This window comes from Cyprinodon tularosa, unplaced genomic scaffold (assembly GCF_016077235.1).
Source record: "Cyprinodon tularosa strain WSP-4 unplaced genomic scaffold, ASM1607723v1 ctg366, whole genome shotgun sequence".
Lineage (NCBI taxonomy): Eukaryota > Metazoa > Chordata > Actinopteri > Cyprinodontiformes > Cyprinodontidae > Cyprinodon > Cyprinodon tularosa.
The window spans coordinates 36,544-58,200 of record NW_024039081.1 but is presented as its reverse complement, the minus strand read 5'-3'; the positions used below and the strand labels follow the sequence as shown (position 1 = coordinate 58,200).

The 21,657-nt window shown below is 40.0% G+C and overlaps 1 protein-coding gene across 1 annotated transcript in view; it reads left to right on the top strand.

Moving 5' to 3' along the window:
- The window catches only part of myo1g (myosin IG), a 127,059-nt gene that overhangs the window by 73,626 nt on the left and 31,776 nt on the right, over positions 1-21,657 (top strand). Inside the window, exons 17-19 of the mRNA XM_038296050.1 lie at positions 2,625-2,729; positions 3,070-3,183; positions 10,305-10,462. Of these exons, the coding sequence (XP_038151978.1) occupies positions 2,625-2,729; positions 3,070-3,183; positions 10,305-10,462 (377 nt within the window). The remainder of the gene's footprint in view (positions 1-2,624; positions 2,730-3,069; positions 3,184-10,304; positions 10,463-21,657) is intronic.

The window sequence follows — 21,657 nt, the reverse complement described above, 5'->3', positions numbered from 1 at the left end:
TTGTTTCATGTTGAGTAATAGTTAATCAAACCATTTTTAATTTCATCTTTGATATAAAATCATTTGGATCGGAAACATTTTTAGTGAGACTAATATCTGCGTGAATATTTATAATGTTTGTTTATATCTCTTGTGTAAAAAGCAACATTTTAATGTCCTTATCTGAGGAGTTTGTCGCTGTTCTTCGCTTTGCCCTCTGGGTTCCCTGTGGTGGTTTTTCCTCCTGCCACGTGTTTTCTGGTCGCCACAAACGGTTCAGTGTAAAAAACAGAGAAAATCCACAGAGTTTTTGTTTCACGCTTTAGGCTGAATTTTCCACTCGGTTTGGGTCTCTGTAAACAGAACTTGAATGACCAGCAGTGTATAGGTTGGTTGTTGTGGACGTATACGGTGCGTGTGACGTGCCTCAGGCTGTGGAGCGTGACCGAGGCGGGACGGTGCTGGCAGCCCTCCTTTAATTAATCCCACTGTTGCCTCATTTAGCTGCTAATCTGAGGAGGTTTGGCGGCTTTAAAGACGCCTTCAGGCGGCTCCTGCATGTCCTCGGTTTCTCCCCTCTACGCTTTGTCAGGCGGCCCGTGACTCTTCGGCCTCCTTAGGGGCCTCAGACTCATGTGACCACATTTATTCCACAGTGACCCACTGGTCCGCGCTCTGAACCCGAATCACGGCTTAAATGAGGCTAATGTGGTTGATTCTAAGCAGAACTTAGGTCGATCTTTTACTGTCTTTCCAGTTGAAACTTGACTGCAGAATCAAAACATCTCGGCAGATGTTGAGCATCTTGTGGAAACTTAAGGAGCAAAACCTAATTAATGTTTCAGGCCTAATGAAGAGGAGGATGTGGGAAACTTTAAATGTAGGAAACTGCAGCTTGGAGACCTGAGTTTGACCTCTTGTGGTTAAAATGTGGCTCGAAATCAAGACTCACTGAACATTTTTTTTTATTTTTTTTTATTTAACCTTTATTTAACCAGGAAAAAATCCAATTGAGATTAAAAACCTCTTTTTTAAGGGAGCAAAGTTAAGATATATTAAAAATAGATACATTAAAATAAATGACAGGTACATAAAAAAACATATCAAGTGAAACAATTACAGATCATTGAGGCTCCTTCAAATTCTTTCACTTTCAACTTAAAAGCATTTAAAGATAAAAACTCAGTCAATTTCCAGTTTCTCTGTAAAAAATTCCACGGACAAGGAGCAGCGTAGCTAAAAGCTTTCTTCCCTACTTCTGTGCGGGCAAAAACATTTGAGCCTATATATATATATATATATACATATACACTCCCCGGCCACTTTATTAGGTACCCCATGCTAGTAACGGGTTGGACCCCCTTTTGCCTTCAGAACTGCCTCAGTTCTTGGTGGCATAGATTCAACAAGGTGCTGGAAGCATTCCTCAGGGAGTTTGGTCCATATTGACATGATGGCGTCACACAGTTGCCACAGATTTGTCGGCTGCACATCCATGATCCGAATCTCCCGTTCCACCACATCCCAAAGATGCTCTATTGGATTGAGATCTGGTGACTGTGGAGGCCATTTGAGTACAGTGAACTCATTGTCATGTTCAAGAAACCAGTCTGAGATGATTCCAGCTTTATGACATGGCGCATTATCCTGCTGAAAGTAGCCATCAGAAGTTGGGTACATTGTGGTCATAAAGGGATGGACATGGTCAGCAGCAATACTCAGGTAGGCTGTGGCGTTGCAACGAGGATCAATTGGTACCAAGGGGCCCAAAGAGTGCCAAGAAAATATTCCCCACACCATGACACCACCACCACCAGCCTGAACCATTGATACAAGGCAGGATGGATCCATGCTTTCATGTTGTAGACGCCAAATTCTGACCCTACCATCCGAATGTCGCAGCAGAAATCGAGACTCATCAGACCAGGCAACGTTTTTCCAATCTTCTATTGTCCAATTTCCATGAGCTTGTGCAAATTGTAGCCTCAGTTTCCTGTTCTTAGATCAATTTAGAGTTGCGGATTTGAATCCGAGTTTATTAAACTTGGCTCATGAAACAGAGCCCTGGAAAGTTTGACGGCGAACTGATCATTGTTTACATTTTTAACTAAGCCAATCCTCTGTTAGACCAGATAATTGATGCATTTTTTTTTACGTTCTATCATTGGATGTTGTTCTGCAGACAGGCAAAAATGAACAAACAAAAATGAAAACCTGGACTGTCCGGCCTAAAGCCGCCCCTCTGGAACCGCCTTACAGATATTCCTATTGGTGCTGTATGTTGGACTCATCCAAATGTATAAAACAGTCGTTTACATACTGTTTTTTTCAGCAAATTCAACACTTTTATTCTGAAATATTCCAGACTTCCTGTGGAAGTATTTTTTTTTCTTTTAGAAATTGTTTTTTTCTGTCTGTAGCTGTGATCTTTAATGGGATTTTCCGGGTATTTCTCTCATGATTAGTCTAAAACTAAACTTTGTGCTCCGCCGCTCCTCTCTGGCTCCTGGCCTTGTGACATCACTCCGAGCTTTGATCTGCTGCTGATGGAGTTAATGCCATAAAGGCCTTCAGGCGCTGGGAAAGGTCCCCTGGTCTGGATTAATCAGGTGTTTGCTACATCCAGGTCTGTTTTCTCCCTGCAGGCGCGGGACTGCCCTCAGACCAGCTCTGCCTTCGTCAGAGTCTCCAAAGAGCTGAAGAACAAAGATGGCTACGCTCAGGTTGTCTTCTCCGGCTTCTGTAGGAAGGTACGGCAGACCTGAAAGCGCCCAGTCAGGGAAAAACGTTTCATAACCACCAGGAGTTCTTAATCATTAAATTAAAAATTCAAATATTCAGTTAATTAAAACCCAGCCTGTTCCTGAAAGCTACCAAGAAGTTATGAATTCATTTTATTATCTCCTGGTGGGAAAATTGGGCTTTTATTTCTATAATTGGAACCTTTTTTTAAAGAAAAACAGACCTCATTATATTTAAACATGCGAAAAGAAAAAACCCTGAATCTTATTAAAAATGATGAATCTGCTGCATGAGAAGCTCCTCACAGAGAGCAGGGATGGTCTGAATGTTTCTCTGCTTCCCTCCCAGGTGAACAGATTCAATAAAAGCACAGACCGAGCTCTGCTCGTCACGGACAAGTACGTCTACAAATTAGAGCCGAAGAAGCAGTACAAGGTTCTGAAAAGGCTTCCTTTGGACTCGGTAAGTAGCTGCATGGGAGCGCCACACATTAGCGGTCCTTTTAGAGAGTCTGCTGGGAGTAAATTAACTCGACGCTCAGAGAGCCACAGCCGTCTGATCCTCAAGGATTAAGTCTCCATTACTGTTTGTTTCTGTTATGATTAAATCTCATTAAAATCTGGAACAACGCCTTGAAAAAAAACTATCCCTCAAAATATGCTGGTGAAGATTCTCAGTCATACAGGTCATTGTCTTTCCAAAACAGTTAAAAAAAACAATCAACTGGACTTTTTTTTTCCAAGTTTGAAGACGTTTCTCTTCCCATCATTCCCATTCAAAATGTCAGAAATAGAGTTGAGTTACAGGTTTTATATCAGGGGTAACCAATTAAAAATCAGCGCAGTCCGAATAAATAAAATCATCAACCAGTTAAAGATCCGGAGACATTTTTAATTATAATCTGTTACTTTAAACAGAATTTAACACTGAAAGAAAATGAGGTTTTCATGCATCCATGTTATACGGAAGAGGATTAGGGCCACTGGAAAAAATAAAGTTAACTGATTTTTTAAATTTATTTAAGTTTAATAGGGGAAAAAAGTCAGAATTATGACGTTAATCTCAGAATTCCGACTTTAATCTCAGAATACTGACTTTTTTCTCAGAATTCTGAGATTAAAGTCAGAATTTTAAAATTTATTTCAGTTTTTTGGGGGGAAAAAGTCAGAATTATGACGTTAATCTCAGAATTCTGACTTTTTTTTCAGAATTTTGACATTTTTTTCAGAATTCTGACTTTAATCTCAGAATTCTGATTTTTTTCTCAGAATTCTGACTTTTCTCAGAATTCCGACTTTAATCTCAGAATGCTGATTTTTTTCTCAGAATTCTGACTTTTCTCAGAATTCCGACTTTAATCTCAGAATTCCGACTTTTTTCTCAGAATTCTGACTTTTCTCAGAATTCCGACTTTAATCTCAGAATTCCGACTTTTTTCTCAGAATTCTGACTTTTCTCAGAATTTCGACTTTAATCTCAGAATGCTGATTTTTTTTTCTCAGAATTCTGACTGAATTCTGACAATTCAGCACATTTGCAGGTAAAAAAAAATTTACCTGCAAATGTGCTGACCTTTTGGTGAATTCAAGCCAAACCAATCTGCACTGGATGCAGTCGAGCAGCTTCCAGAAAATGAAATTAGCTCATTTGGTCAGAAAAAGATCAGCATACCCATAATCAATACGCATGCATAAGACCTCAGATTTGCATACACGTATGCTAGTCCCATTATAACTCTAGTTTGGTACAAAAAATACACTTTAAACTACCTCAACCGGCGTAAATCCCTTTAATCATCTACAAGCCCCCCCCCGGCATATGCTTCAAAAACGCCAAAATAAGTAATTTCTTTGTTCCACATTTTGTAATCATATCTATTTAACAAGAAAAACTCCTCATTCGGCTCCATTCAGCCGGGAACAAACCTATGCCCAACTGTTGTCACGTGACCAAATGAGCTCATGCCATTGGCTGGAAGCTTCTGGACTGCATCGAGTTCACCAAAAGGTCAACACATTTTTTTGCAGGCGAATTTTATGCTGGTGAATTTTTTTACCAGATAAAAATTCAGTGTGAGGAATTCAATGTGTAAAAAAATTCACGGTTTAAAATTTGGTGCTAAAAAAATGGACAAAAAAGGCAGATTCCAATGAGCCTGTTTCTCTTCCATACTAGGACAGCATTGTGTTTAAAAACGGAGCCCAAACAATAAGACCTCCACCTCCATGCTTAACATTGAAGGTGTTCATGACTGATTTTCCGTCTTTGGTCCAGAACACAGTTTAACCCTATTTCTATTTTACAGCGAAAATAATCCACGCTTTTACTGGATTGTTGCAACGCATTGCATTCTGCGATCAGCTTGATCAGAGTGATGCTTCTTATCTATTAACACGCAAACACTTATCTCACCACTGGCTGTCTTTTGCTAAAGGTCAGGCCTTTTGCTTATAGCTCCAAAGTCTCCGTTAAATACCAGACGGGCTACTTTTCATGCTGCTCTATGTCTCTCAGAAACAAACCTGTTTACTGGAGCCTCTTAAGCAGGCATACACTGTACGATTTTTTTGGCCATTTTTGGAACGATTCTTCAGACTTTCAGCCTGATCGTGTTGTGTAGTGCACAGACTGAGTGAAAACTTTAATAGTGAGTAAATAGCATAAATCATTATATGAAATAAGAGAAATCTTGCTGCTGTTTCTCCACCTTAGGATCGTGTTAAAATCCACCTGCAAGGTTCAAAACATCACATGAGGAAAATGTAGGGTGTGCTGCAGTTTTCCATGGTATCCAGCCAATTTGAAGTAGCAGCAGTGGAACATATCTATGCTTCAGACTGTGAGGGAGTGGATCAACAGTGCTGAGCAAACAGAGCGGTTCTCCCTCCACTCAGGGAACAGGTCAGCCTTGACGTCGCCGGGACATCCAGCTCATTGTTGTCCTGTCTGGATTAACCTGGGGGCCGTAAGAGGCTTATCATCCTCTCTGTCTCCCTTTCTCTAACAGCTGGGACGCGCCTCACTTTCTCTGTCTGGCCGTCTCTCCAGCGCTCCAGTCCTCACCTCCTTTCTGTCTGAGGTTTATTTTCCGCCCCTGCAGTAAACCTGCATGTTACTCCAACTGGGTCACAGAGCCTTTCCCTTCGCTGCACCTGTACAAACTGGCCCCCGGCTGAATTTACTCCCAGTTCACATCATCTGAGCAGAAACGATCCGTGATTTTTATCCGGAAGACGCACTGCTCTCATCCTGACAGGTATTAGATGTTGATATGATAAACTTCGTATGAAATCTGTGTCACAGTCACTATTCAGGCAGGCACTAGATGGGTCAGATCAGACATCCGGATTATATCCAAAAAAAAAACACAGAACTGCTTATTACTGCAGAGATGGAATTATTAATACATGAAAATGGAGCCTTAGTTTTCTGCAACTCACATATAATTCCCCTTTATAAGTCTTTGCACCAGAGGTTCGAACCCCCTTTTCATACCCTCTTTCCTGTCAGCCTACTGTTAAAAAAAAAACAAAACAAAAAAACGAGCCACTAGTGTCGTAAAAAAACAAAAACAAATTTGAAGTTCAGTCGGCTGTCGTAGGGCGTTCGTGGACAAATCCTGCTGTTTATGCAGAGGTACGATCCGATTTACCGGAACCTCGAACTTTGTGCATGTGCTAACAAGGGAGTTCTTCTTCTTCTTCTTCCAGATTGATGAGTCCAACCAGCGCCATCTATAGGTGCTCAGTTTGTGTGGTTTTTGGACGTACAGGTAGATCGCATCAGAGCGTCGGGCCGCCCGGTTTAACAACACACATCGTTAGCCGTGAGCTTTAAACCCTTCGGTTTGAGCTGTGGCTGGGGACAACGATTGAAAATATCGCGCGGCGTATGCCCAGCTATATAGTCCGGAAAATACGGTAGAAAATTATTTCGCAACAAGGCTAGGCTAACTGCATGCAGCGAGGCTAACGCTTTATTCTGCTTTTTTCTTCCCTTTTCAAACATCAGGATCTGACCCAGCATGAATTAAAACAACTAGGCCTGATTTAAAGCATTTTTCATAACATTTTTAGCCTGGTGAGACCATCCTGATCTCGTGAATTTTCAAGGTTTCACTCGCAGATCAGTCTGGAGACTTTCCGTTAAAGAAAATTTGGAGCCGTTCACCAAACGAACGTCCAATCAGCGTTGGCTTTGAGGCGGGTTGAGGTGTGACGCAACGAGAAGTGCAACAGTTCAGTCTAAAGAACATGGCGGCTTCAGCCGATGAAACTAGCGTTAGCGTGGCTATCGAGCAAGTTTTATGGGAATTACAGAGTATTTCTTCACTGAAAGAAGAGCAAAACACTGCTCTGGAGGCTTTTCTCAGAGGAAAAGATGTTTTTGTTCTTCTCCCGACTGGTTTCGGCAAGAGTAGCCTGGCTTGTGGTTGTGTTTTCGTCGTCGCTCTGTTAGTACGTCATATGCTTCGTTGATCTGATTGGTTTATTTGGCCCGTCTATCACCAACATAGGCCAATCAGCTAACCGGTATTTTCGCCCCTTCCCAAAATTACTTCAACGGAAGGTTTCCAGATTTTTGGAATACGTCTATTTTGAAGTTATAGCCCCCCCCCCCCCCCTGGAGAAAACTCCACCAGACATCACTGATTGGCACCTCTGGAAAGAATGTTGACTCTTCAGCTATATTGTCTTTCAGTGCTGCTGCACGGAGAATATATGAAAGTTGAACCTTCAATTGACTTTATTGGTTTTCTGGCAGAATACACCAGATTTATGTCAAAAGGGTATTTGGAACACATAACAGACCTTAAAGGGGTCATTTAGATGTTACTACACACAGTTCTGACAACTTTGTGCAGAATTTCCTAAAACCATCTTAGCGCTGCCTTCTATGGGTTGAAACCTGGCTACTGCAGTTTAATTATACTACTGTAATGTCTATGGTCCATGGCTGTGTCCGAACGTCCACGCTAACCCCTCCATCACTATATAGAGCGGGGACTATATGGTGGACCTTATAGTGAACTCATTTAATTGACCATTCGGATAGATGATCACTACTTCTCGCTGCCCATTGGTCACGTAACTCGGACTGTGAGCAAAAAGTAGTGATCATCTGTTTGAATGGTCAATTAACTCAATTCAATTCAGTTTATTTCTATAACGCCGATTCACAACACATGTCGAGATGGAGAAAGCGAGGATGCAGAGGGTGGCTAACTGTAAAGCTAAAGAGATATCCTCACAGACCTCCGCTTCCATCAATCCTGTTCTCAAACTCTGAAACAAAATGGATAATCTTCGACTGGAACTCTCCTCAAAGAAGGAGATTAGTAAATCCAGGCATTTTTGACCATTTAAAAAGCTGCAGAATGCTACGGACGGATCTCAACAACACAACAGCGGAACGTAACTGCCGAAGGAAGAGATGCGCGAGACGGAGAAAGCGAGGCAAGACACTAGACTGTTAGGTTTGGTTAGATGAACTGTTTACGGGCCATAAGTATAAACGGAACGTACCATGTTCCATCATGGCGAGCCAGGAGTTGTTATTTTGGTTAGGAGTTTTTTTAATCTGAGCATTTTATCAGCCATTAGCCATCATGTCATTTTATTTCAGGTACAGGTGCTGGTCATAAAATTAGAATATCATGAAAAAGTAGATTGATTTCAGTAATTCCATTTAAAAAGTGAAACTTGTATATTATATTCATACATTACATACAAACTCATATATTTCAGATGTTTATTTTGTTTAATTTTGATGATTACAAATGACAACAAATGAAAATCTCAAATTCATCATATCAGAAAATTAGAATATTACTGAAGACCAATAAAAACAAAGGATTTATAGAAATGTTGGCCAACTGAAAAGTATGAACATGAAAAGTATGAGCATGTACAGCACTCAGTATTTAGTTGGGCCTCCTTTGGCCTGTATTACTGCAGCAATGCGGCGTGGCATGGAGTCGATCAGTCTGTGGCACTGCTCAGGTGTTATGATAGCCCAGGTTGCTCTAATAGTGGCTTTTAGCTCTTCTGAATTGTTGGGTCTGGTGTATTGCATCTTCTTCTTCACAATACCCCATAGATTTTCTATGGGGTTAAGGTCAGGAGAGTTTGCTGGCCAATTAAGAACAGGGATACCATGGTCCTTCAACCAGGTACTGGTAGCTTTGGCACTGTGTGCAGGTGCCAAGTCCTGTTGGAAAATGAAATCTGCATCTCCAAAAAGTTGGTCAGCTGCAGGAAGCATGAAGTGCTCTAAAACTTCCTGGTATGTGGCTGCGTTGACCCTGGACCTCAGAAAACACAATGGACCAACACCAGCAGATGACATGGCACCCCAAACCATCACTGACTGTGGAAACTTTACACTGGACTTCAAGCAACGTGGATGAAGTGCCTCTCTTCTTTTCCTCCAGACTCTGGGACCTTGATTTCCAAAGGAAATGCAAAATTTACTTTCATCAGAGAACATGACTTTGGACCACTCACCAGCAGTCCAGTCCTGTTTCTCTTTAGCCCAGGCAAGACGCTTCTGACGCTGTCTGTGGTTCAAGAGTGGCTTGACACAAGGAATGCGACAGCAGAAACCCATGTCTTTCATACGTCTGTGTGTGGTGGTTCTTGAAGCACTCACTCCAGCTGCAGTCCACTCTTTGTGAATCTCCCCCACATTTTTGAAGGGGTTTTGTTTCACAATCCTCTCCAGGGTGCGGTTATCTCTCTTGCTTGTACACTTTTTTCGACCACATCTTTTCCTTCCCTTCGCCTCTCTATTAATGTGCTTGGACACTGAGCTCTGTGAACAGCCAGCCTCTTTAGCGATGACCTTTTGTGTCTTGCCCTCCTTGTGCAAGGTGTCGATGGTCGTCTTTTGGACAACTGTCAAGTCAGCAGTCTTCCCCATGATTGTGTAGCCCATAGAACTAGACTGAAAGACCATTTAAAGGCTTTTGCAGGTGGTTTGAGTTAATTAGCTGATTAGAGTGTGGCACCAGGGGCCATCAATTTTGAACCTTTTCACAATATTCTAATTTTCTGATATGATGAATTTGAGATTTTCATTTGTTGTCATTTGTAATCATCAAAATTAAACAAAATAAACATCTGAAATATATGAGTTTGTATGTAATGTATGAATATAATATACAAGTTTCACTTTTTAAATGGAATTACTGAAATCAATCTACTTTTTCATGATATTCTAATTTTATGACCAGCACCTGTACTTTGTATCAAACTTGACCTCAGGTTCCCTCGCTGTCACCACTGCCCGACCCCTCCAATCATCCCCAACGCTTGGCTGTGTGTTTTGTCGTCTGCCGCTTTGGTGGCATTTTTAAAGCTCTTCCTGGGGGCGGGGCTTTGCTTTTACATCAGGATTAGTTACACTTAAAGGACCAGATGATGGCCAAGTTCAAAGCCTTGGGTTGATCTTCCAAAGCCATTAACAAGAAGGTTGATGGCGCCGGTGGGGGCAATGCTGATTTTTTTAATACATCTACGAGTTCGTTATTGTCTGACACTTTTAGGGAATCATAGGATAAACATGTTTTGTTCTCTCATCAGTTCACAGGGCTGAGTGTGACCAGTGGGACTGACCAGATGGTGGCGCTCCACACGTCCACACAGGATGACGTTCTACTGTGTCTTCAGCAAGGCGAGCTGTGCCCCAACCAGGATCGAGTGGGAGAGCTTGTTGGATCCATGGTGGACCACTTCACACGGTGAGTTGCAGCGCGTTAGCTTCTGCGTCAAAACGCCACAAAGTCTGTTGAGTTACTTATGTTCACAAAGCCACTTGAAGTTACCCAAAACGATTTTTTTTTTGCCCATATGCGACCTGTATCGGATTTTCTCATGACAGGCCATCTGGGCTCTAACCTGACTCCGCCAGATGGATTTCCTCGCATATCCATCTGGAAACCTTCCGTTGAAGTAATTTTGGGAAGGGGCGAAAATACTGGTTAGCTGATTGGCCTATGTTGGTGATAGACAGGCCAAATAAACCAATCAGATCAACCAAGCATATGACGTACTAACAGCCAGGCTACTCTTGCCGAAACCAGTCGGGAGAAGAGCAATAACATCTTTCCTCTGAGAAAAGCCTCTAGAGCAGTGTTTTGCTCTTCTTTCAGTGAAGAAATACTCTGTAATTGCGATAAAACTTGCTCGATAGCCACGCTAACGCTAGTTTCATCGGCTGAAGCCGCCATGTTCTTTAGACTGAACTGTTGCGCTTCTCGTTGCGTCACACCTCAACCCGCCTCAAAGCCAACGCTGATTGGACGTTCGTTTGGTGAACGGCTTCAAATTTTCTTTAACGGAGAGTCTCCAGACTGATTAGCGAGCAAAATCGAAAGCTTGCGAGATCAGGATGGTCTCACGAGGCTAACTGGGCTCTGTGGTCCTGAATCTGATGCGAATCAGATCTTTTCAAATGCGACCTGTGTCTGAACTGCCTGGTCGCATTTATCCGACCTGAACGCCATTAATATCCGACAAAGGCAAGGCAAATGTATTTGTATATCACATTTTAGTACAAAGACAATGCAAATTGCTTTACATGATTAAAATATAGGAAAAAAGAACAGAATCAAGCAAGTAGGAAATAAAAAAATGAATAAAAAAAAAAAAAATAAAAATGCAGAAACAAAAAAAAAATATGAAAAACTGTTGGACTAAAGAAAAATAATGAACTAATGATGTTTTAGTTGAACTGTTTAACTAGAACAGTGGAAGGCAATCCTAAACAAATGTGTTTTTAGTCTTGATTTAAAGGAACTCAGGCTTTCTGCACTTTTACAGTTTTCTGGAAGTTTGTTCCAGATAAGTGGAGCATAGGAACTAAATGCTGCTTCTCCATGTTTAGTTCTGCTTCTAGGTCTGCAGAGCAGGCTGGAGCCAGAAGACCTGAGTGGTCTGGAGGGTTGATACACTGATAGCAAGTCTGTGATGTATTTAGGTGCTAAGCCATTCAGAGATTTATAGACTAACAGAAGGATTTTAAAGTCTATTCTCTGAGATACAGGGAGCCAGTGGAAGGACTTTAGAACTGGGGTGATGTGCTCTACTTTCTTAGTCTTAGTGAGGACACGGGCAGCAGCGTTCTGGATCAGCTGCAGCTGTCTGATCCACTTTTTAGGCAGACCTGTGAAAAACAACAACCATGGCGGATGATGATGCGGAGAGCAGTATTCATGTTCAACCATATTAAAAAGATTGATTTTTTAAGGTTTGGAAAGATCGCTGGATGCGCTTCAGCGCTACCATCCATGTTTCCTTCCGTAAACACAGAGCCTGCAGGCTTGTGACGTCATTGCGTCCTCTACTGCGCATGCGGGACACATAAGCTGTATGAATGCAGTTCAGACCGGAGATCACATACAAGTCGCATATATTTGGAAATGTGAACGGCAGCGTAAAAAAAATCAGATTTCACTAAAGAAAATCTGAATTGAGCATCAAGGCCTGCAGCGTGAACGTAGCTTTGAATTAACGTCTGCCGTGTTGTTTTCGTCAACAAACTATCTGACTGATGCACTTTGTTTTCATCATGTTTACAAGACAGTGAGATAAACAAGGCTAATTCGTCACTAAAAGATGAAGAGCTGTGTGAGTTTTTGCTGACGGGACGAAAATGTCGGCGTATTTTCTGTCAGAGATGTGACGTTTCTGCCTGTTGTGATTTTTATTCTGAGTCAAAAGCTAGAAAGCGTCACCAGTGCTCTCATCCCATCCTTGTTTGGTATAACCCACCCGAGATGTCCAAGGTATTAATGTTTATTACTCCAGTAGAAGTATAAATCCTACACTTTTCTGGAAGTTAGAGGATTATCTTAAGGTTTTTAAATAAAGTAGAAATGTAAAATTTACATTTTTAAAACTACTTGGATTATAGAATTTAAAGTAATGCAGGAATAAATGTTAATAAAGATGCTTTAAAGCTCATACTGGCTTCTACAATACCTTGTTAAAGGAATATTTTTCTACAATTGTGGGTGGTGGAGAAAATCGTTTTGGTGATATATTGTGTTTTTTGACAAACTGATATAATATCGATCTTTCAGTTCCTACTACTGATTTAGAAATCAAAAACATTTTTACCTAAAACAATGATTGAAACAGGGGCTTCCTCTTCACTGCCACTCTGGCAGGTAGAGCAGTGGAGCCCTTTGCTGTGTGGTGCAGCGCCGTATTGGTAGTTAAGGCTTCCTTCTTATGCATTCCCACTTATTGTTTTTCTGTTTCTCTTTATTATTATTATTATTCCACTTTCCGTACGTTTTTTGGACTCTTTCAACTCCTTCATACTTTATCCGATTTCAACAAATTTGGTATCAAAACGTTCAGCTTCTTCTGGGCTAGTGTGCTATGAATTTTGGTAACTTCAGCTATTATACTTTTTTAAATATTTTGCTTTTTATGACTTTTTTTGGCCCATTGAAATACATGTAAAACTTCAAAAATTCCACTAAATCTTCAGCTACTTTGCCCTTTAACTACTTCAGCATACTTTCAGCTAGAAACACCATTCAACTTTTAAAATGTTTCCGTATCTTTCTGCTATTACTGTTTAACTCGGCTTTCAGCTAACTTTTACAGTTTTGCTTCAGTGAAGCTTCAAACTTTTAAACAATTTTTACAGATTTTAAAATTTATAATGGAAGTCTATGGACGGAATGTTCAGCTGCTAGAGTGTGCCACTCTAGCGTTTTCAAACATTTCACTCATGCCAAACAGCTTCAACTCACTCGCTCATTTTTTACTCTATCTCGATAAATTTTACATCAAAACGTAGGGATTTTTGTCAGGATTCAGGAAATGTAACCCTCATTTGTGTGGCATTTACGGTTTTCTGACAGTTTGGCCCAGACCACGAAGAAGTCACTTTTTTACATCGTCACCACGCCTAGACGAAATATTGTAGAAATATGAAAGTTACACCAGTTGTAGTCCAAAGATGGCTGACGCTCACGGTGAAAGAATTTTTTGAATACCTAATACGGTTTTGGCTCACCGCTCGTTTGTTCGGAGGGAAAGTTTTGCTTTTGAGACTTCTGCTCTACCATTGAGCTGCATGTTATTTAATGAGACCAGCAGGATTTATAAACCTTTATATTTCTCCTTCCCATTAAGGTTGTGAATGAGCTACATCCATGAAAGTTACCCCAATTGGAGACAAAGGATAGCTCTCGCTTAGACTGAAAGAATTTTTTGGATACCATTTACGGTTTGTCTTCAGTACTCGTTTGTTTCGGAGCTGATATTCCCATTCAAAAAAGCCTGAGAGGAAAGGAACGAAAGTGATGCGCATGTCTCTCTTTCACTGACAGGCTCGTTAACGTCGTCAAGGTAACCGTGCTTCAAAGAGATTTTACCTCCACCACTTTAAACAGCACATTTTAATCTAATGGAGGGAGACAACACTGATTTAACATTAGGAAGTGGATACAATATGACTACTGGCCATGACCCTTCCCTTCACATGCAACCCTGATAGACTTTCAAAATAAGACTCCGGGGACCCTTCAAAATAAAAGCCCCTACATTAAACTCATATTTTTTTCCCAGCATATGGCTCAACATTATGACCCAAACTCAACCACTTTTTTAAAAATGAGACTCTAGGGGGTTTTCAAAACACACCCAACAGAAAATTTCAATATAAAAGCCTCCCATTGCCACTTCATCTACTGCCCTAATAACAGGGGAAAGAATGATTTAACGATTAGAAAGTCATCAAGTATCACTGCTGGGTCTGACCCTTTTCTCAACACACAACCCTGCTAGACTTTCAAAATAAGACTCAAGTGACTCTTCAAAATAAAAGCCTCCATATTTTACTCGTGTATTAATTGATGCAAATGGCCCAGCATTATAACCCAAACTCTACCAGCTTGTTTCTATTAGACTCTAAGGACCTTTTCAAAACATACCCCAGAGCAAATTCCACAATAAAAGTCTCCCATTTACGCTCTAATACAGCATCTATTCACCCAATAACATGGAAAACCAGTGATTTCATATTTGGAAATGGATTCTATATCACTGCTGGGCATGACCCTTCCCTTGACACACATCCATGATAGACTTTCGAAATATTGTACGACTAAAGGGACTCTACAAAATAAAAGCCTCTTCCTTACACACACTCATTTATTGTGCTGTATGGCTCGTAGCTATGACCCAAACTCAAACAATTTCTTCAAATTACACTACCAAGGCCTGTTGAACACACACCTCAGTGCATATTTCTTAATCAGGTTCTAAGATTTACACTGTAATAAAGCATCTGCTTACCTTGTAACATGCAGCCTAAGCCTGCCAACGGTGCTGTCATCAACACAGCGGCTCGTAACATGCAGGTTCAATTTTTTGATAAATTCAGCTCCTTAAGTGGTATTAGCTCTCTTTCTATAAGCTTCTCTCTCTGTCCTTCCTCTGCTTGTCATGGTCGGTCTTGCACATAGGTTTGAAGATTTTCAATCCTCTAAGGATGACGTTGTTTTCTTTAAGCTGATCAACCAACACATTTTAAATCATTTCAAATTGTTTTGCCAAGTCTTGACATTTCCACATATGATTTCAAAATTTTGATACTTATTCAATACCATCTTCCTCAACATTTTACTTCCCATTCTTAAGCTACTATTTTTTCTTCAACCAGATAAGATTCAAGTTTTTCTTTGTAATTTCTATTCTGATTCAGCTAATTTCATACTTTTCAGCCTATGCTGTGAACTTTCGCTTCATTCTGCTCTCTTTCTGGACAGGAATTAAGCTTTTCTGTTTGCTGCTAATTCATAACATGCCTGACATGTTTCTGGGCAGTAGGTGGCCCCCCTTCAAAATTTCTTTATGCATTTTTCTAGAAACTTGGGAGACATTATATTAAGACCCTTCTAGTGCCCACATTGAAGACCTTTTTTGATATCATGTATGGTTGGGCTGTGTAGCTTTTAAGATGAGTTTTTTTCAGCCATTTTACTGCCAAATGATTCTACCCTACAAAATCTTCAGATGATTCAATTGTTTTCTGCAGTTTGAAGTTTCTGATGACTTCCTATCACATTTTCATATGTTCTTCAGGTAATTTCAGCTTTTTTCATTCAGCAAAAGCATTCCCACTTTGATGTTTCTCCGAAACAGCTTTTTCTAGTTATTATTATTATCAAGTGGGAATGCTTATGCATTCCCACTTATTGTTGTTCACTTTAAATTTTTCTGACTCTAACTAGTCCCGCAGTTTTCAACCGATTTCAACAATTTTGGTATCAAAACGTTCAGCTCGTTCAGGAGAATTCTGCTATGTCTTTTGGTAAAGATATTTTTTGTAGTTTTCGCGTTATTCAGCTTTTTCTGCGTTTTTTTTTGTCCCATTGAAATGCATGTAGAATTCTTAGATTTCAGCAAAATTCAGCTAAACCTTCATCATCTTTGACCTTTAACTACTTCAGCATACTTTCAGCTAGAAACACCATTCAACTTTTAAAATGTTTCCGTATCTTTCTGCTATTACTGTTTAACTCGGCTTTCTGCTAACTTTTACAGTTTTGCTTCAGTGAAGCTTCAAACTTTAAAAGAAATTTTTAAGATTTTCAGATTTATAATGGAAGTCTATGGACGGAATTCTTCAACTGCTAGAGTGCGTGCTCTAGCTTTTGAGCTGTTCTGGTTTTTCCGAACAAATTCTTCTCAGTCCCTCATTTTTAACTCAATTGAAATAAATTATACATCAAAACGTAGGGATTTTTGTCAGGATTCAGGAAATATAACCCTCATTTGTGTGGCATTTACGGTTTTCCGACAGTTTGGCCCAGACCATGAAGAAGTCCACACTTCCCCAATAGAAATCCAATGAGAGATTTTCCAAAAATCACAGACAAAATCCAAAACGATACATATTTTCGTATCGCTCCCATTTATTAACTATTTGATGTACTAACATGAAACTTGGTATACAACATCTTCAGAACCTTCTAGCACTCACATTGAAGGAATTTCTTCAATATCATTTATGGTTTAGCTTTTTAGCTGACTTGTTCGGGCATAGGAAAACGCTGATTCTGAGAAAAATCCTCAAACTCAGAAAATGCACATTTTTACATCGTCACCGTGGCCAAATAGTTTTTAGTAGAAACATGAAAGTTGGCACAGTCGAAGCCGAAGGATGGCTGACGCCAACGGTGAAAGAATTTTTTGAATACCTTTTACGGTTTTAGCTCACCACTCGTTTGTTCGCAGGGAAAGTTTTGCTTTTGAGCGTTCTGCTCTACCATGTTGCTGCATGTTATTTAATGAGACCAGCAGGATTTATAAACCTTTATATTTCTCCTTCCCATTAAGGCTGAGAATGAGCTACAGCCATGAAAGTTACCCCAATTGGAGACAAAGGATAGCTGTCGCTTAGACTGAAAGAATTTTTTAGATACCATTTACGGTTTGTCTTCAGCAGTCTTTTGTTCGGAGCTGATATTCCCATTCAAAAAAGCCTGAGAGGAAAGGAACGAAAGTGAAGCGCGTTTCTCTCTCTCACTGACAGGCTCGTTAAGCGTTGTCAAGGTAACCGTGCTTCAAAGAGATTTTACCTCTGCCACTTTAAACAGCACATTTTAATCTAATGGAGGGAGACAACACTGATTTAACATTAGGAAGTGGATACAATATGACTACTGACCATGACCCTTCCCTTCACACGCAACCCTGATAGACTTTCAAAATAAGACTCCGGGGACCCTTCAAAATAAAAGCCCCTAAATTAAACTCATATTTTTTTCCCAGCATATGGCTCAACATTATGACCCAAACTCAACCACTTTTTTAAAAATGAGACTCTAGGGGGTTTTCAAAACACACCCCATGGAAAATTTCAAAATAAAAGCCTCCCATTGCCACTTTATCTACTGCCCTAATAACAAGGGAAAAGAGTGATTTAACGATTGGAAAGTCATCAAGTATCACTGCTGGGTCTGACCCTTTTCTCAACACACAACCCTGCTAGACTTTCAAAATAAGACTCCAGTGACCCTACACAATAAAAGCCTCTATATTATACTCGCCTATTAATTGATGCAAATGGCTCAGCATTATGACCCAAACTCTACCAGCTTGTTTCTATTAGACTCTAGGGACCTTTTCAAAACATACCCCAGAGCAAATTTCACAATAAAAGTCTCCCATTTACACTCTAATACAGCATCTATTCACCCAATAACATGGAAAACCAGTGATTTCATATTTGGAAATGGATTCTATATCACTGCTGGGCATGACCCTTCCCTTGACACACATCCATGATAGACTTTCAAAATAAGACTAAAGGGAACCTACAAAATAAAAGCCTCTTCCTTACGCACACTCATTCATTGTGCCGTATGGCTTGTAGCTATGACCCAAAGTCAACCAATTTCTTCAAATTACACTACCAAGGCCTGTTGACCACACACCTCAGTGCATATTTCTTAATCAGGTTCTAAGATTTACACTGTAATAAAGCATCTGCTAACCTTGTAACATGCAGCCTAAGCCTGCCAACGGTGCTGTCATCAACACAGCGGCTCGTAACATGCAGGTTCAATTTTTTGATAAATTCAGCTCCTTAAGTGGTATTAGCTCTCTTTCTATAAGCTTCTCTCTCTGTCCTTCCTCTGCTTCTCATGGTCAGTCTTGCACATAGGTTTGTAGATTTTCAATCCTCTAAGGATGACACTGTTTTCTTTATGCTGATCAACCGACACATTTTAAATAATTTTCCAATTGTTTTGCCAAGTCTTGACATTTCCACATATGATTTCAAAATGTTAATACTTATTCAATACCATCGTCCTCAACATTTTACTTCCCATCCTTAAGCTACTAATTTTTTCTTCAACCAGATAAGATTAAAGTTTTTCTTTGTAATTTCTTTTCTACTTCAGCTAATTTCATACTTTTCAGCCTATGTTGTGAACTTTGGCTTCATTCTGCTCTGTTTCTGGACAGGAATTAAGCTTTTCTGTTTGCTGCTAATTCATAACACGCCTGACATGTTTCTGGAAAGTAGGTAAACCCCCCTTCAAAATTTCTTTATACATTTTTCTAGAAACTTGGGAGACATTATATTAAGACCCTTCTAGTGCCCACATTCAAGACATTTTTTGATATCATGTATGGTTTGGCTGTGCAGCTTTTAAGATGAGTTTGTTTCTGCCATTTTACTGCCAAATGATTCTACCCTACAAAATCTTCAGATGATTCAATTGTTTTCTGCAGTTTGAAGTTTCTGATGACTTCCTATCACATTTTCATATGTTCTTCAGGTAATTTCAGCTTTTTTCATTCAGCAAAAGCATTCCCACTTTGATGTTTCTCCGAAACAGCTTTTTCTAGTCAAGTGGGAATGCTTATGCATTCCCACTTATTGTTTTTCTGTTTATATTTATTATTATTCCGTAGGTTTTTCTTCGTTTAACTAGTTCAACAGTTTTCAGCTGATTTAAACAAATTTGGTATCAAAACGTTCAGCTTGTTCAGGAGAATTATGCTATGACTTTTGGTAAAGATATTGTTCGTAGTTTTCGCGATATTCAGCTTTTTCTGCGATTTTTGGCCCCATTGAAATGCATGTAAAACTTCAAAAATTCCACTAAATCTTCAGCTACTTTGCCCTTTAACTACTTCAGCATACTTTCAGCTAGAAACACCATTCAACTTTTAAAATGTTTCCGTATCTTTCTGCTATTACTGTTTAACTCGGCTTTCAGCTAACTTTTACAGTTTTGCTTCAGTGAAGCTTCAAACTTTTAAACAATTTTTACAGATTTTCAAATTTATAATGGAAGTCTATGGACGGAATGTTCAGCTGCTAGAGTGTGCCACTCTAGCGTTTTCAAACATTTCACTCATGCCGAACAGCTTCAACTCACTCGCTCATTTTTTACTCTATCTAGATAAATTTTACATCAAAACGTAGGGATTTTTGTCAGGATTCAGGAAATGTAACCCTCATTTGTGTGGCATTTACGGTTTTCCGACAGTTTGGCCCAGACCACGAAGAAGTCCACACTTCCCCAATAGAAAGCCAATGAGAGCTCTCTGAAAATCCGAACTGAAAATTCAAAAAAACAGACTTTTTCGTATCGCTCCCATTCGGGAACCATTCGACGTAGCAACATGAGCCTTGTGGAAGTTGTTCCTCAGACCTTCCTAGCACTCACATTGAAGGAAGTGTGTCGATATCTTTTATCGTTTAGCTAGGAACAAGGTTTGTTCGGGGGTAACAAATCTGTCCGAACCCCAAAATCAAGATTTTGACAATTATACACTTTTTTACATCGTCACCACGCCTAGACGAAATATTGTAGAAATATGAAAGTTACACCAGTTGTAGTCCAAAGATGGCTGACGCTCACGGTGAAAGAATTTTTTGAATACCTAATACGGTTTTGGCTCACCGCTCGTTTGTTCGGAGGGAAAGTTTTGCTTTTGAGAGTTCTGCTCTACCATTGTGCTGCATGTTATTCAATGAGACCAGCAGGATTTCTCAAACCTTTTTATTCCTCCTTCCCATTAAGGTTGTGAATGAGCTACATCCATGAAAGTTACCCCAATTGGAGACAAAGGATAGCTCTCGCTTAGACTGAAAGAATTTTTTAGATACCATTTACGGTTTGTCTTCAGCACTCGTTTGTTCGGAGCTGCTATTCCCATTCAAAAAAGCCTGAGAGGAAAGGAACGAAAGTGAAGCGCATGTCTCTCTGTCACTGACAGGCTCGTTAACGTTGTCAAGGTAACCGTGCTTCAAAGAGATTTTACCTCCACCACTTTAAACAGCACATTTTAATCTAATGGAGGGAGACAACACTGATTTAACATTAGGAAGTGGATACAATATGACTACTGGCCATGACCCTTCCCTTCACACGCAACCCTGATAGACTTTCAAAATAAGACTCCGGGGACCCTTCAAAATAAAAGCCCCTAAATTAAACTCATATTTTTTTCCCAGCATATGGCTCAACATTATGACCCAAACTCAACCACTTTTTTAAAATGAGACTCTAGGGGGTTTTCAAAACACACCCCATGGAAAATTTCAAAATAAAAGCCTCCCATTGCCACTTTATCTACTGCCCTAATAACAGGGGAAAAGAGTAATTTAACGATTGGAAAGTCATCAAGTATCACTGCTGGGTCTGACCCTTTTCTCAACACACAACTGCTAGACTTTCAAAATAAGACTCCAGTGACCCTACAAAATAAAAGCCTCTATATTATACTCGCCTATTAATTGATGCAAATGGCTCAGCATTATGACCCAAACTCTACCAGCTTGTTTCTATTAGACTCTAGGGACCTTTTCAAAACATACCCCAGAGCAAATTTCACAATAAAAGTCTCCCATTTACGCTCTAATACAGCATCTATTCACCCAATAACATGGAAAACCAGTGATTTCATATTTGGAAATGGATTCTATATCACTGCTGGGCATGACCCTTCCCTTGACACACATCCATGATAGACTTTCAAAATAAGACTAAAGGGAACCTACAAAATAAAAGCCTCTTCCTTACATACACTCATTCATTGTGCCGTATGGCTTGTAGCTATGACCCAAAGTCAACCAATTTCTTCAAATTACACTACCAAGGCCTGTTGACCACACACCTCAGTGCATATTTCTTAATCAGGTTCTAAGATTTACACTGTAATAAAGCATCTGCTAACCTTGTAACATGCAGCCTAAGCCTGCCAACGGTGCTTTCATTACCACAGCGGCTCGTAACATGCAGGTTCAATTTTTTGATAAATTCAGCTCCTTAAGTGGTATTAGCTCTCTTTCTATAAGCTTCTCTCTCTGTCCTTCCTCTGCTTCTCATGGTCAGTCTTGCACATAGGTTTGTAGATTTTCAATCCTCTAAGGATGACACTGTTTTCT